The sequence below is a fragment of the Haemaphysalis longicornis genome, unplaced genomic scaffold (genome assembly GCF_048455015.1).
Source record: "Haemaphysalis longicornis isolate Haplotype H1 unplaced genomic scaffold, Haemaphysalis longicornis Haplotype H1 scaffold_10, whole genome shotgun sequence".
In the NCBI taxonomy this organism is placed as follows: domain Eukaryota; kingdom Metazoa; phylum Arthropoda; class Arachnida; order Ixodida; family Ixodidae; genus Haemaphysalis; species Haemaphysalis longicornis.
In genome coordinates this window covers 42,409,182-42,426,872 of record NW_027526204.1, presented here as the reverse complement: position 1 = coordinate 42,426,872, position 17,691 = coordinate 42,409,182, and the positions used below count along the sequence as shown (strand labels likewise).

The 17,691-nt window shown below is 46.9% G+C and overlaps 1 protein-coding gene across 2 annotated transcripts in view; it reads right to left on the bottom strand.

Annotated features, from left to right (window-relative positions):
* LOC144158409 (galactosylceramide sulfotransferase-like) overlaps window positions 1-17,691 on the bottom strand; it is a 45,956-nt gene that overhangs the window by 17,023 nt on the left and 11,242 nt on the right. For both annotated transcript variants that reach the window (XM_077689282.1, XM_077689283.1), the window contains exons 5-6: window positions 15,267-15,578; window positions 1,672-1,929 (exon numbers count right to left, since the gene is read on the bottom strand). In XM_077689282.1, the coding sequence (XP_077545408.1) occupies window positions 1,672-1,929; window positions 15,267-15,578 (570 nt within the window). The remainder of the gene's footprint in view (window positions 1-1,671; window positions 1,930-15,266; window positions 15,579-17,691) is intronic.

The following is a 17,691-nucleotide window of genomic DNA, read 5'->3' as shown; positions in this document are numbered from 1 at the left end:
ATGCATAAGATAAGCCTCCCAGGACGGCTTGGAATCGTAGCGTTCACTAGCCGAGGGATACGCAGTGCATGAACGCCCTCCGCGTCCCCGCAGACGCTCACATGCCATGCGCTTTTCCCCTATATTTGGAGCTTGCCTCACTCATCCCTGTATCGTAAAAAGCGTGTTCGCACCAGGCCAAGGGTGTGTTGATTCTGGCCTGTGCCCACTACCCGCAAGCAGTCGGTGCTTATGGCAACATCACGCCACCGAGAACTCGCTAGCGCGCCTCTGCCAGCCTGCGCGCGTTCTGTGAACTCGTTCGTGGTGCAATGAACGTTTCGGCCCAAAAAAAGGTGAACTCAGTATAGAAAACATCGGCGGAAAACGAAAATGTTAACTTATAAAAAAAAGCACGTACCCGTGGGGATTCGAAGTTGTGACTTGCAAAACACTTGCGCTGACATACCTAGCACTCCAAACCACTCGGCCACGGGCGAGTGATGCCGACCTTGGAAATATAAGGTTTATAATGTATAACCAGTTTACACTTCTATTTAGTTTTAGCATTCCAAGCAGCTTAGCTGACTATTTGTTGTTTTGCGCTCGTTCAGTAAGCATCATCCAAGTTTCCACAATATCTCACGTCTAGCGATTGCATTTCTTAGACGGAAAAGCGTTCGCAGGTGCGTAGTCGTGCTGCTGGCCGCTGTGCTTGTTCGCCCAACGCAAAAAAGTGCTTCCCGCACCCTAGTTTTACGCTTTACGGTAAAAATATCAGTTGATTTTATTTCCTTAGTACCTATACTGACTTCGCTGACTCTTTTCCTGCCTTCAAGAGGCCTTATATTTTCCTACTGGCGTACCAGTCAGCGAAGCGTCGCATGTGCTTTTGTGCAGCGCTTGTGTCAAGCGACCTTGACTTGGAGCTAGATGCAGTGTACAAACTAACTAAGTAAAGAAAGGCACATTCTTCCATTCACAAACGTGTCCTGGCTTCGTTTCAACTGAGCGAACGAATCGCGACGACCTGTCGGTGGCCCGCGGACGAAACGCTGGGCCGACTGACTCTGTCTGAACTTCCGGGGAGCCGTGCAGTAGCGCAGCCAATTGCGACCTCGGCTCCTCCCGACGTCACACGAAAACGCCACAGAAAATGGGCGAGCGTAAAGACAGGAGGACGGCATTTTCGAATTAATTTTTCTACTAAATAAAATCGCGTAAACGCGCCCAGAGTGGTCGAACCATGGCCTGGGGACTCCGGACTACAATTTGCGCTAGTAATCCCGCAATGTTTACATATCACTTCAGCGTCCCTTTAAAAGGCGCTGCACGCTTCGTTTTGAATACAGTCCGGGATGTTAAGAAGAAAGAAAAGAAAAGGATGGATAGAGAAAGACAGAGAGAGAAAGAGTGGGGGAAGGGAGGGAGTAAGAGAGGGAGAGGGACAATTTGTTCACCTAGGAGTAGAGATTTTGGACTCTCTCTGGTGTGAGTCCGCCAGGAGATTGTGATTCTGCACAACGTCTTCGGCCATCTGGTAAAGGCGCAGCTGTATTATGTTAACGCAAGGAGCGGTACAAAAGCTAACCTCAGTCTTTCAGAAAAAAATCCAGTAAATGAAGTTATAGGTGTTTGGCAAACATCACCACGAGAAGAAGAATCTTCTCTAGCATAGGGCGACAGACTTACTTTGTTACTTATCCAGTAATACAGCTTGTATTCCGGCTCACTCGTCTGTAGTGCTGAGACCTCCTTAACACACCGCCGGTGCCAGAATCGCGTTCGTTCTTCCAGCAGAAACAGTTCACGAGCCATGCGCTCTTGTCCAAACTCCCGAACCCTCTGGTCAAAGCGGCGCTTGAAGTGCTCGTACAGCTGGACGTCTGCCGAATTCAGGGCCCGGAAGTCCTCTGCGAGTTCTGGGCTGAGGGTGTGCCGGTATCTTTTCTGTTTGAAGCAAAACAGCATTGCCGTACTTAGTGCATCCTAGGCGAGTTAAAGACCAGCTCGTTCTCTATGTTAATTAACGTACTGTACGTCGCAAAATCAACAGTCGCGGATGACGCTCAGGCAGTTCTCACGAAGCTTAGATGATAGCCAAAGGCTGAAAATCCAGTCGTCGTAGACAACTGATATTCAGTGAGCCGTAATTGTAGGCCAGATTGCGTTTGGAGATCTAGTTATGGTGGCATGCTCAAAAACACTATTATAAACAGTGTAATGTACAAGGTTTATCGCTATACGGGCAGTATGTGTGCTACCGTTGTACTGCGACGGCCTACAATTAAAACCCGATGTCTCAGTGAATCGGGAATAACTCTTGTTGGTATGTTAGCTCCAACCCATCCCTAATCAGATGACATGCCAGCCGGTCACACCGGCATCATAACATATAGAAGCACAGAGCTTGTTTAATAAAAGATTTTCCGAAATTGGCGTCCACTTTGGGTTATCCCCCTGTGCAGCTGTCACATTTTATGCCTAAGTTAACATAATAGACGTTAAATCAGCGTTCGACTCCATTTATCACGATGCCATACTATCATCCCTTATTGCGCTTGGACTAGGCGGAAGGTTATACGTATTGATTTCAAATTACCTTGAAGGACGAAAACTGTTCATGTGCACGGCAGAAGGCCCAACATCACATCATGAAATAAAAAGAGGAGTACCTCAAGGAGCTGTATTAAGCCATTTACTTTTTAATCTCACGCTCATCCACCTGAAGCGGGTTCTCCCCCGTGGCGTCAAGATCACTCTCTATGCGGACGACATCTGTATTTGGAGTGCATCAAAATCCCGGAGGGTAACGCAAAACAAACTTCAGAAGGTGCTTGCAAAGATATCTGCGTACCTGGCGCCTAAAGGACTCCATCTTTCCTCAGAAAAAAGCGTCGCCATGGCATTCACTCGCAAATGCATGGATAGATATCGCTTAATCCTGGCTGGTCGGCCTCTGCATTACAGACGGACCCAAAGATATCTTGGTATTCTCTTAGACAGAAACATCTCCTGGGCCGCTGAAGTGCAGAGGCTACGGAAGCGAATATCAACAGCATCGCAAATTATTGGGTATCTTGCTGGCAGCCACTGGGGTAGCGATTGCCGCTCCATGGTTTTGCTGTTCAAGGCGTATGTGGATGGCCTGTTGCGCTATAGCCTTCCTGTCCTGCAGCAACTGACACCTAGAAGCAAAAGACAGCTGGAGGCGGCGAGAAATAACTGCCTCAGAAAATGCCTCGGACTTCCGAAAGGCTCGTCATGTTCTGGGACAACTGCTGAAGCAGGTTGCCTCCCCTTGGACGTGCTACGGCTCCAAGAAACGCTCCGCATTCATTTGAGGCATACGCTACATGCACGAACCCATTTCCTGTCCCGTATTGCCGTTCAAAATCCGAATTATAGCTTTGGACAAACAATAAAAAGTATTAATGCCCCAATTCCAACTCAAGCACCACCGACCATGCCACGGAACTTCCCGCCCTGGAATCTGACGCCTCTATGGATAAAATCATTCATACTCGGAATTGATTAAAAAAAACATATCCCTCAAATTGGCCTGCTACAAATGACGCTTGCACACATTAATAGATTTTACTCGGCAACTACTCACATTTATACCGATGGATCGGCAACACCTGAGTGCAGCTCCTCGGGAATTTTCATTCCATCAAGTGAAAAAGCATTTTCATATCGGCTTGAGCGACGGACTTCGCCTGCGTCGGCGGAGCTCTACGGGATTAAAGAAGCACTTCGGTATATTCTACGCCAGCCGCCGACATGTTGGACCGTTTTCTCTGATTCGAGAGCAGCACTTCAAAGCTTACCACGTGCTAGCTGTTTCAGCTTTCACGACCATTTCCAGCGTGACGTAAATTATTTGCACCATCTGGCATACGTCGCTGGACATCGCGTTACCTTCCAATGGCTCCCAGGCCACAGCGGCATCATGGGAAATGAGAAAGCGGACGAGGCTGCCCGCAGGGGCCTACAAATGAGAAAAAGAAAGAATATTTTCTTCACGAAGCATGATGCCGCCACAATGACGAAGGCCCTAGCTCTGTCGGAAAGGAACCGTTTATGGTCCTTGCAGCAGCATCATTACGGCTTTTTATATTCCATAGACCCATATGTCAGAATGCGGCTGCCAGAGCGTCTACCCCGCCACTTGGAGACGTTGCTGCATAGACTTCGTTTTAATGCAGCACTAACAAATTCCTATCTACATCGGATCGGCCAGACATCAAGCCCATATTGCGACAATTGTGGTTCACTTGAAACTGTTGAACACATATTACTGGAATGCTCTGCCTATGCCGACTCAAGGTGCCGTTTACAACATAAAATTGATTGCCTCCACCCTGGACCATTGACATTAAGATTGCTACTTGGACCATGGCCCTCTCCCTCCGCTCAGCGCAAAATCTTGTCCGCGCTATTCGAATTCCTTCAGGACATTGGTGCGTCGACGAAATTGTAGTCGTTCCTCCATCTCAAGAGCCTTTGAACTGCATACCCTGAAGAAGGATCATATTTTATTTTTTTTCACTGCTACTACTCTCCTTTTCTTCACTACACCTACTACCTTTTTCCCTCTCCTCCTTTCCCCGCAGAGTAGCATGCCGGCGAACTGATGTCGGCAAACCTCTCTGCACTTTCCTCTTTAATAAAGAGTTTCTCTCTCTCTCTTGCCCGTGATTTTATACCGTCAGTTATTAGCATACGCTTCGACGCAGTGTCCACGTAAGCACGAGAAAAAGATTGTTTTCATGCCCTTTTACCTTCATTACGGAAGAAAACTCACCATGTTTCTCAATACCCTTCGACGTCTCGATCACACCCGTGCACCGACTATGCCCTCGAAGCCAGCACTCGCGCCGATGAAGACGGTAAGCTTGCCCGTTCCTACCTCGCTGCTCAAGGCAGCCAGAAGGACCACTATGATGAACGTCACCGCGTCGGGAACGGTGTCCGCCTCGTCGCGTGGTACTCTATTAAAAGCTGATTTTTTCCTATGCCGCCTTTTACAGGGGGCTCCGTCAAGTAACGGACGTTAAGTATAAGATCACCCCCGTCGTCTCTTCCAGCTCTGAATCAACTCCTCAAAGTGAAATGGTCCACGTCGTTCACCTAAAACTGCACTACCGACATGACACGGCTCCATTGCCATAGCATCTCAGCATTGAGTCGCTGCGCTTCCTGTGGGGGACATATATGCCACAGGACGCCGCGTACCCGAAAAAATAGATCACTGATTAGTGTCGAGACACCCCATGCGAGGGGTGCAATCCGCTAAGTTGACATGGTTGTGTGGGACGGCATCAGTACTAGCCTGCCGCGGAGGAGTATAAAGGTGCTCGGTCGGACTAGCGCGTGCACAATCCGAATGATCTAGCTGCCCTGCCTGTATATGAGTTGTAAACGATTTGTAAATAGATTAGTCTCTGTGCATAACCTGTAAATCGGTCTTGTGTGGAGGAGCTGCGAGGTACATCTCATCATGTACCGAAGATTCGCCCTGTCTCGGCTACTGCGATCCCTCCAAGCTTCTTAGATCGCAGCGTCCCGCCCTAGCCCGGTGAGTCAAACGTTGACCATGCCAAGCGCCGTTTCCTCAGCCAATGACCCGCCGAGACCTGGTGACGTTACCATCCGTTATCTAAGGAGGCGGCGACACCGATCCCCTACCCAGTTCCCTGAAATCGCCAGGCATCACTGTTCTGAAGCCTCTGCTCACCAAACCCTCCATGTTCATCTACGGTGGCAAGAACTTTTCAACTATTAATTATCCTCTCAATCGTGTCTTCACCGCACCCACATCATTGAAGGAGAAGAAGCTGCGTACGCAACGCAGCCAGCACGGGCTCCATTATGGCCAACTGTAAATGGGTCGTCTCATCTTGTAGGCTCTCTAGAGGTCATCCAAAAGGAAGGAGGGCCGCGGCTTTCCTGTCCCTACGTGGGAGCGGCTCGATACGAAAAAGATCCCCCTCCGGGGGATGTCCCAACGTAGTCTCTCAGGACCTCAATAAAACTTCTTTGTGTGCCGGTCTGTCTGCCTCATCTTATAAATATATCACTTATTCAAGCATGGTTTGTTTCATCTGTTCTCCAGCCACGTACCAATATTCTCATTGCAATTGAATACAGCTTCAGCTCCTTCACCGACAGCTGTTTTCTCCCAAAAACACTTTAGAAAGATTTCTTCGTTGAACCATTTCGTCTTCCCTCATTCTGGTCTGTTTGATTCAGTTTTTGTTCATTTCAATGGTATTTTTTATGAATGGCCTTATTCAGCACCTAATGGACTTGCGAGTTATCTGCCTTCTTCCCCCGACAGCAGAAAGCACTGAACACAACACAGGTGAACGAATATTATAGGACCATCTTCGGCCGGCCGTGTTTCAGTAGAGCGTTCCTGCGGGAGGATGGCAGATCTAACAGCATGATGCTGTTGTGAGGTGAGACGTCCTGGTGCGCCACTTCTGTGTGCTACTGCATGTACACCAAGACCTTCACAGCATGGGCGTAGCGATGGGAGTAATATAAGGCTTCAGAACCCCCCTCCCCCCTGACGTTTTAATCTTGGTGACCTGCGCTGGAAACAATCCTAGGATTTTGTCTAGAACCCCAGGAATCCTGTACGGAAAGCGCACATACTTCTTTGTGGCCCGTTTCCTTCCCTGACATGTGTAACTCCAATGCAGAGCCTTCACCCATGAGGGTGTGCTCAGAATCTATGGTTGGTGCCTTCCTGCGAAAAACTACTAAGCATCCATGTCTTTCCGACTTATCCGGTTGCATAGCAAATATGCGTTAATAAAGCGTTGTCAGTGGGGGTTTTCTGAGCCTGTTCTAATGACTTTACCTTGCCTTGGTCGCCTCATTGTTGGCACAATCTGCTGAACACAGCTGCACTATCAATAACCATAGAGGCACTTTTCATCTTTGTTCTTTGAAGAATTGCTCTTCCACAGGCACTGCACTTTTACGAACGGAGCTTCATACTAACCAAAGGTTTACGTATCAGATCAACCACATCTGCAAAGCAATTTCAATTAGCATATGCACACTTTACACGCGCGAAACATTTGGCATTCATAAAAACAGCATGCGCATTCTGTTTAATAACTTATCGCAGTATTTCACGCCGTAAATATATCACTGATAGAATAGACTCCACTATTACAGCTCCCATTGACAACCTCTGTCAGGAAGACGAATTCAAAATAAACAAACTCGTCATAAAATCTCATCCTTGTGCTACAGCAGGACCATAAACCTGCACTTATTTTATATGCCAACATTAATTTAGGCAAAGAGTAACATTAAAGAAGCGTAAAACAGTCAACTAAAGTAAAATAAATATTTTAAAGACAGACCATAAATAAGCCACTAGTTGCGACACCGTGCCTATCGTTGTAATGGATGCAACGGATGCGGTAATGCGCACTACATGAAAAAAATGAAAGAAAAGTCCCCACAATTAGTCACTATTCTAGCAACAGAGTAATAAAACTGTCTGGAAGATGTGAATAAATGACAAAGTACGACTTACGAATGACACTTCTATCGGAAAGCTGACGCCTGGTAAATACTTTTGTTCACCGAAGACCACGCAATGTCTCCTGAATATAAAACCTTCATTTCGCTCTGCGGCGTGCTTAATGTTATTTGGTGATGTCGAAGGAGGACGTGGGTGTTGACACTAGCTTTTTTTTTTATTTCTTGGCGTAGATCAAATAGGTATGGCACGTGCAGTGGAATTTTTATGACATAATGAAATATAAAGTTGATTCAGTATTTTGGCCGTTTTCGTTTAACAGCGAAGCTCTTGAGCAAATCGTTTGCATGTGGTGTCAGCGGTTAAAAATACAAATACACTGCTGATCGGTCGTTCACCCGTGTCTTGACGGCACCTTCCTCAAGCTACGGATACCCACTTAGGGAGACTGGCCAATATTGACAACAACTAAAGCGTTCGCCGCGTGCCTCGAGCGCATGGCCTAAACATTCGCCTCAAAAGGACTCCAGCATTCCCCGTATTTTGGCCACACTTGCTCGAAACGAGAAAGACACGTCGTAGCGTATGCCCCTCATTCGTTCGTCCTTGTGTCGTTGTGCGCGTGTGCTCTGTGCCATAGAACCGCCACGACTTGATTGTCGAAGCTGCTGTAGGTGTTCAGTAACCCCACATGGCCCGGTGGCGGATAGTTCGCACGGCCTAGAAAGAGGTTGCGCTTCGAGAGGCTTGGTGTGCAAATAATCCACTAGAGACGATAAGTCGCGCTTGCAGAGTGCTGTACGAAAACTTCCGCTAAAACGACGAGCTCTCTCTCGCCTTGCTCGACATACGGTTTTCAAAATTTCATGCAGCCGACGTCCACCGCCAGACCACAACGATACTAAAACCCAACTTTGTGTCCATCAATGATCGGCTAAACAGATTCGCCATTCAAGTCTTGCGCCTGAGTGCAAGCCTTCGTGAAGTTTTTTACGTGAGCTCATATGTTTCACGCTCGTAGATAGTCTAGAATAATGGGGAGATATAGTTACCTTTGTGTTCCCAAAGGTGTAATTAGGGAAAATTAACAATTTTTACTTCCTTTTTTCTTTACATGGAGCTTCAAGTTCGCGTCTACCGACTATGGGCCTCGTGCACTGCAGTTTCAAATAAACTTGTGGCGCCACCTGGGAGCGGCGGCGAAATTTTTTCTGAAGAACAAAATAAACATATATAGCAGTTCGCTACGCGGCTTAATTTAAACAACAACCGTGAAATAAGTATACAACAATTACCACGTTTTTTTAATTCACAATTGTTATAATAGAAATATTACGCTGACGAGTTGTGCGGGAATACAAGCGAAATAATTTAGAAAGCGCCCCTTCTCCAATAAAAGCAGACGACAGTACACGGATCAGCTGCCTGCGACGCCGACGTTCACGAAGCACATAGTACCCGAAAATAAATAAAAAGAACAGATCCATAAATGCATTTGCGTATGTGCACGCTACTTGGCGTAAGACCGCTGCAAAAAAAAAATATATATATGCCGTGTATCCAGGGCATATTTTTGTAGCGCCTCAAATAGCCTTTGGTGTGCACGCATCTGTGCACGCATCAGTAAATACATGGAACAACCCACGGATATGCATGCTTGAATTGTACGTAGTCATACCAGCAAAATATGAAGCTTTAAAATGAAAACACAAACGTAAATATTAACGCTACACTGCGACACAACCGTAAACAGATGGACACACCAGCCACAGTTCGGAGACTCGCATCTACACTTTTATTGAAAGGACTCTCAAATATCTCAAACATGTACAACTTGTAGTTTGCGTTTGAAAAACGAGTTCAAGTGGTGCTTGTTGCGCAAAATATTTTTGCTGACAAAGATAAATTGCACCAGCACAACTATTCACGCTGGCATGTAGTCATGCCAGCGTAGTCACACAAACATCACGTACAACTCTGTCAGCTTTGAAACAATCTCTATTATTCAAAATGGTCTTATTTTATCAAGGGCACTCCGAATGCGAGAGGAATCATTCGTGCACAATTAAAGCTCCTGTTGTGCGATCTACCATATCTGTGCCCGTGTCTATGTCGAGCCATAAACAAGGTAATATAAACGTTTGGGGGCTTTCATGAAAGCCTCGTCTCGCGCATCTACGTCCAAAATTATTCGCATATTAAGTACGCATTTATAAACCTATGAAAGCACTTCAAAAGCATTGCGATATTTTTATGAGGCCATCCAACGAACTCATCGTAGTTTCAGCAGTTTGAGGTAGAGTTTACTCAAGCAGTTGGCATTTTCAAATAGCTGCCTCTACAAACCTGAATCTTCGGGCTCTTGAAGCCGCTTATCCTTGGTGTCGCAATATACACACAAACCTTTCGCCGCGATGTCGCACACACAACACATCAAATCACTTCATGACATGTACAAGGCACAGTGGAGTGTATACACGGGAGAAATTCGCTTCTGTAAGCACCATGAAGTCGCGTAGTCGGTCTTCTCCTCACAATAAGCTGTCCGCCAACTGCTTGGTTATGCCAGCAGTTCTAACCCAGCCGTTCTGATCTAAGGCTCAATAAATTAAATCCACCGAAGCGACCACAGCAACCAAGGCATTGATGGCGTCGTTGGGACGTTATGCCGTTATTTCATGCTCTTCGGGGGCCGGCGGCCCCACAAAAAATTTTCCACTGCTGGAGCGATCACACCCTCCCTCACACATACATTATCGCTTCCGGGAGGCGATGCACACACAGACGCACACTCCTGCACTCCTCTCGTTCTCTTGGTAACATCGCGGGCTCCCGTCTTTTTATTTTTATCTTTTATTTAGGCGGCGCTGCTGGTGTTCAGTGGAAGCCGTTGCGAAATGACAGCGTGACCGCGCAACCGCGCGCTGCGCGGAGACAATCCCGCGCTTGTATAAAACTGTTTTTTGTGTGATGCATCGCTTTCCTGTCGCCTTTGCGAACCATATTCTATTTAATAAAGTACCGTTTGGCTGTTCGTATCGCATTGCAACAGAATAGTGGTCATTTCTTTTTTCTCTTCTAATAATCGTACTGCGCGGAATACTATCCTCCGGACATCGTTTGCTCACGGACTTCAGAAATTATGCCTCCGTTGCCCGCAAGATGGCGCTGAACACAGCACATCACTGGCGCCACCATACAAGCGCACGAGGCCCATACCAGAAAACCTGATATTTTGATAAGAAATTCGTAAGCGTATAGATAGAATCACGGTTTCGAAATAGAAAACGAACAAAACAGCGCCAAAATACCTTCAGGCACTGCTTTTCTATCTCTCCTACCAACGATGCAAGGTGCTCGCAATACAGTTTTAAGAAAACAGTTTTAAAGTTTCTTGCAGCAGTTGGTGTATCTCAAAATTATGAAGCCATATTGTACTCCATATTATCACTTGCCCATGACCTTTCAGGTATGTCACCTGTGATGTCGTGCAGATAAGACGTCCTACTGGCTGCGCGTAGAACCGTTTGTGCAGCGCATTTGATGAAAGAATTGATTCTTATGCGCAATGTACCACAAGCTTTACCTAGTCTAGCTTATTACTTAAACTCTTATTACCAGATGTCTAATACAGAGTTATCCCACGAGAAGAGTGAGGAAAGTTTTTTATATATATTTGCTAACTACTTCTCAGCGAGTTTCTGCTCTACAACCTTGCTAAAGCAATCCTTAATCAAAGTGGCTATTCAATTCCGGTAGGCTTGTATCACGCGCATCAATACCATAAAACGAGCTACTTGGAAGTTTGATACTTTTTTCCAATCCCAACATTATTACACTTTAAGAAAAAAGGTAGGAAAAGGGAGCAACTTTCACTGTTCGTCCCTCGAGCCCCGCAGTTTCTTCATTAGATCAACCGGGCCATCGGAACCACAGGTACCAGGTGTGGAGATACGTTGCTCTTTACGGGCCATTCCTTCTCACTCTCTACGGCGAGAAACATTGTTGCTCGCGGTTCCGAACAAGCGCCAGCCAGCGGCGTCAACCACTGGCAACCACTTTCCCCGTGTTTTGATTTTCTCGAACTAAGTGCCACATGCATGAAATGAGCGAATTTTGTGCGAATAATTTTTTACCACAGACAGCTGCACGTGCCCCTTATAACGGCGCTCATCGCATGTCGTTCACTATACAAAGCCTAATCTGGCCGGCGGGGTGTCTTGACCGCCCACAGTAATTCAAAACAACCGCCACCGGCACTCCGCCCTGTTTGCGCTGACGTACGACTGTCCACCCGGAGTAACGCGTCCATCACCCAAGGCAGTCACCGCACTCTGCGCGGGCCAATCCTCGCCCACTTTTTGCAACCAATTGCATTTATCCGTACTGTGTGGTTACAGCTTCTAACTATAAATTAAAAAGAAGATATGTGCTAGCGCTAAGGTCTTATTTTAAAGCTATTCTATTTTCGAAATTTAAATGCCCAGTCTTGTAAACATGCAATAAGAGGTAGGCCTCACTTCAGCGTCGGCATCTGACAATAGACGGGTGTATATAAATGAGCTGCACCGAAGTCGAATGTACAATTACGGTCTCGCATTTTTAGTGTGTGTCAGTTTGGATCGTTTCTGCTGTGGTATGTTTGTGGCATGGTGGTTATGTTTCATTGGGGTAAGTGGTGCGTGTGTATGTGTGCCTAGCCGAAAGCGGTTGGGCTAGTCTTGTAATTATTTCTTTTCATTTTTCTGCCACTAGAAAAAATTTGAAGCAAGAATAATGGACCTTCAATGAACCTCTGGTGTTAAACAACAACAGCTTCGTTAAAGGGCTGGTGAAGTGGTTTTGAAAGTGGGTAAATGTTTGTTTTTTACAATTAGTATGTTGGATAGTTTATGACTGTAAAAAAATTTCGTCATATCTCGCTTGGGGACTGAGATATTCGTCGATAAAGTTGACCCGACGCCCCACCCACCGCTCGCGGCTGTGCCGCCGGAAGAGCGAGAAACCGAGAGGCAGCGACCGGAAGTAGTGTCATTATCGGAAGACGGCCAGCGGCGTGCGCCGACGCTTCGCTGTGTCCCAGGTTTCTCAGCGAAGTTCCGAATTAAGCAGACGTGCAATGTGCCCTTTATTAATCTCAATTGTGTAGAGTTGCTAGCGCGTCGATTTTCAACCGTAATGCTACTGTGTGCTTTCCTAAAGCGACTCCTAGATACGAGATTTCCTACCCGAGCGCCCGTGGCTACTACATTGCCTTCACGAGTAGTCGCAGGGCCGGCCGTGTCGTCGGGTGCTCTGTGCTTCATACGCGAAGAGACTGGCTCGAACAAATATGCAGGTACCCCTAGGTCCTGACCCATAATTATAAGGGGATTAAAAAATTCGTGGGACCACAGCGCTCAGGGCTTCGCGAACTTCTTGCTCGTTTTGCCGATCGACGTTGTTGGCTGTGACGGAAACTGAGCTGAGTAGCTAGATTTTAAGAAGAAATCAAGAAAGCTGGAAGCATGAAGCGTTTTCTGCGCGCGGAAGCGCTCCGCACACTCGCCGGTCGTGCATTCCCGTACGGCGCACGAAACGGCTCGCACGCACCACGCATGCCGCGGCAGCGACCGCTCTTCGCTGCCGGCCAGAATCAAGGCCGTCGCCAAAAGCAAGTGACCGTGCGAGAGAGTGGATGAATAGTGTGGTGAAAAATTGTGCTAGGGATTGTCATCCAAAGTGATTTTGAAAGAGGTGATCGAATTTGTATCGCGTTGCGGAGCGCCGACCGGTCGCGCAGCGCGTCGTCGGCAGCAACAGCAACCTGCCCGAGCACGAGATGCGGCGAGAGGCCGACGGATGGCGTTACCTGCGCGCAAGAATGAACATAGCACCGATGGCTAGAATGACTACCAACGTGAAAATAAGGTTCGCACGCGAGAAATGGGATGATAGTGCGGTGAAAAACTGTTTTAAGGATAGTCATTTGCGATTGTAGTGGTAGCAGGGACCAAATATCGGTCTCGGTGCTAAGCATAAAGTTCCCAACCTCCGAGGCGATCCGTGCAACCGAAGCTGGCTGGAGCTGTTCGGGAAGGTGTTTTTCTAAAGTTCGTCAGCGACAAGTGTGCTGCGTTTTGGTTCCGCTACCTTTCGGGTGACCACAACAGTTCGGTTCTCCTATTCTAAAACTGCGTTTGTGCAGCACTGACACGTTCCGCTGACCGGCCGCGCAGTGACCCGGCACCAGCACCTCCGCGCGACGCAGCGACCGGCCGCCCGCTAGCTGCTGCTTGTACGCATCGCAGGCCGCTGCACACAGCTTGTTGTACCGCCTGCCCGAATGCAAAAACAAAGTCGCACATGCGAAGAAGGGGATGATGGTGTGTCGAAAAAATGTGCCAGGAGTTGTGACTAGCGCTGGTGGTAAAAGCGGCGAACCAATATCTGCACAACTTCCCTGCAGCAGAGAAGCATAAGTCGGCCATGAGACGTCGGGGGAGAACCTATTTCTCAAGCTCACCGCGAGCGAACTTGTTGCGCTTATACTTCCCTCAGGCTCTAATATTCTAATGAAAGATTGTGTGAACCCTCCATTCACCGGAGGTCCTTCTGGCCCGTATCTGAACGGGAACAGAATGAGATCGATGAGATATTCAGGCCGAGCGGTCACGGCAGCGCCGGCACTTCCGAATATGACGTCATCTGCAGCCGGCCAATCCTGAAAGGCAGCCAGCGCTCTGACCGCGCCGCCGGGCAGGCGTCGTTTATTTTGACGAAAAAAGATGGTTTGGGTGTATTTACACATAAAATAAACATGTTTTTCGAATTCAGCGTCAAGAAAACCACAAAGTAATGCCCCCAACGAATTTTTTTTGAAAAGCTCTTCACCAGCCCTTTAAGCGAAGCAAAGAAAACACTGGCGCTTGTCCTTGTTTTCCGCTTCCTGTGTCTGCTTTGTTGCGCTAAACGGAGTTATGAAGGAGTATCAACTAGCTGGTACCCATACCTTGTTAAGTGAAGCAATCAACTGACAGCAGGGTCTATGAACGATCGTTTTTTTTTTCAAGAACCACAAATGAGATGTCACCACAAATGAACCCTGCCGACAGCATGGTGCAACAATACATTCTTACGCTATGGCTGACAGTGATCCTTTTAGTGCTCAAAAATGCCACTTGAAGTATTCAAACACATCCCTATTAGCATGCACTATCACTTTACGTACGCGGTGTTCACTATACGCGCAGCCTCCCAGCGGGGAGATATACATATTCACAAGACAACGAGCCTCCCACTGAGAGCGCTTGTATACCGTAGGCCATTTTGGCTGAACGAAGAAACGGTGCTCCCTCCGCTAAAATAGCGACGTAGCTCCCTTTATAGCACAACTAGTGATACATCACAGTCCGTTTAGGAAGAAACTACCACACCATTTTTTTGGAGTGTATTAGCAAGGGATATGCTTGTTCTTCCCACCGAATAACATTCCTCACAGCCCTCTAAATTTGTGTGGAGGTTGCACGCATAGACGACGTGAATCTCATAAAAAATCTGTAAAATTAAAAAAACGCTAAAACGCGACGCGTTTTTTGCATTGTGCCAGTCAATGGCTCCCTGGGCCAGTTTTGGCGGTCTGCTCCCCGTGTTCCCCTTCACTTGATTTTAAGTTATTTACATAGCACGAAACCATCGTTGCAGCAAGCTTTCACTGCGGCAAGCTTTCGCACCAAATAGTTTTCACGATGAGGTAAAAGCGTTCAACGCTTGCAGGGGTCTTGACGGGCACGGTACGTACCTGGCGAGCGTTGAGCCTGAACAGCACCACGTCATCGAGGCTCCAGCACAGCAGGTCTCGCAACAGCACAAGTGATTCGTTCATCCTCTCAGCCACCATAACAAGGTCAAAGGTGGCGTCCATGCGCTGAACGAAACCCCGCACAGTCGACTCATTGCCGAATTGGTCTGGCTCCAGTCCAAGATCGAAGCTCATCTGGTTGAAGCCTAGATTTAGTTTGGTTTGCTTCCGCGTCAAATTCTTCAGTAGACCGCTCAGCGACTGGTTCCTCCGGGCCCTTTCAAGCTGCTCGAGATTCAGGCGCGTAACACGCTGGAAGCGTCAGAATATGCAATTTCAATTAAAACAATACGTACACTACTTCGGAATCCCTTCTAATATCCCCGAAAACATTTTATCCATAATAAACATGCGATAGGCTGTTTGGTTATCTTACTGAATTAGCTAAAAGCTCAGGTACCCTCAGGAGAAATAACGTCACATAACGTGGCGCCATTACAAATCTGACACCTTGAAACTACGCTGACTACGACCATGCTCTTCTTAAGCTATTGTGATATATCTATCGCAATACTACAGAACAAAAGTAAAAAAAGTGCGCCAAAGGGCCAATGTTTCATGTCACTTCTCAGGAAATCACCCCAAGCCTTGTACTGCCCGACATGCTTCGCGCGGAATTGTGCACGCGTCGACATATTGTAACGTCGATGCCAAAATGTTTCCTTTGTGGCACGCCCCAACGTTACTTAAGCACCCTAGGTACAGGCAGTGCGCTTTAGGTCACTACTGAAACTTCCTGTTCACTGCGAACGAACGTACATGGAATGTGCATGGGTTTTGTTAACTCTGGGACACGAACTAATGCATATGTTGCAATTCTTTCCGTCTATAAAAAATGGCAAAATACTACCTTCATTATAGACCACAATGCTTTCTCCTACACAAACGAGGTCATACATTAAAAAAATTACCAACCTCCACCTACTGCTATACTGTGCTATGAGTTCGCTAAGGTCCGCTAAGAGTTATTTCTACCCTGCAGAAAACATTTTTCATGGTTGTATTTCCAGCACATTTAAAAAACATGACCAGACAATACGGGAATAAAACCTATGCCACATCGCGCATTTCTATAGTAGCACATACACAATTATAGAGAAATTATTCGGCAAAAGGCAGGACAACGGGTGGTCATGCCTGCACCACTAAATCTGGCACGGCTATGCAAGGACACTTGCCCATTCAAACAGGATAAAACAGTAACATGTGGGACAGACGGTAAAGTTCAATAACTCCAGGCCACGCCAGAACCATGACAATGTACAGAAATGAAATATCGGACACTTCTCTAATCAGTGTAGCGAATGCGGTTACGCAGCGTAGTTCGCAACTCTGCCGTATTTTTTTTTATGAATGCACGCTTGAGAAAGTGGATGAGGCTGAGGCACAAATGCATATTTTTCGTGTGTCCGCACGACGTAGATAGTTTCAAAATAAAAAGGGTTGCGTTTTTGAAAACAATCCCGAGCCATCTCCTATAACGAGAACGTGGAGAGGGTTGAAGCCTGTAGTGAATAAGCGTGTTCTTGGCGCTTTGGCGTTTTTGCCCAGGGAGATGAAGTCGTTGTGGGTAGAGGTATACAGTTTTGCTGTAGAAGTCTTGTGTCTTTGATGCACGAAGCGTTCTAGTGCGAGGCGTTGGAAAACGACTATCCCGGCGCATTCATTTAGTAGGCGTTACGTTCTAGCGCGACGCGGTTAAAAGGGAGTGTCCTGGTGTTTAAGTACCGTGACTACATGGAACGACGACGCCGACAAGAGATATTGATTGCCGGAGCCTTTAAGGTTTCGCACCTAAAACTGGCCATTGTACCACGAACACACGTGTTGTGGCCTTACTTACGCTGATTGTGTAATTGTACGTGTATCTATTCACTTCTGTCCTACAGACATACACATTCTCCCTCCGTTTAATGGCAATTTAGTTCGATGCTAACGCCTATTACCGCATTGTCTGTCCGTATGTTTTTTTTTTCGTGCGCTGCAAATAGAATTATCAAATACGGAGTAGCCCGAGCGCTAAGCCTTTTTGATGTTTCACTGCTCTCCTGAATGGGAGTATTGCGATTGCTGCCGACACTCACTGGAAAACCACAGCTAGATAGAAAGACGAAATGGAAAATTTTAGACAGGTTGTGAATTATTTTCTTCGGATCCCAACCGGCTTTGAATAGCTCTTTACTCGTCTTACGCAAGCATTGATGCATGCGGCAGTGTGCAATCACTACTGTACAGAATTGTCTTGTGCTGCGGTAATAAACTACATACTGCGATCAAGGAAAGACAGAATGACTGAGCACCATAGAAAAAAGGAATGGCGAGGAAATGAAATGGAATAAACAAATTATACATATTTGTTTCCGTA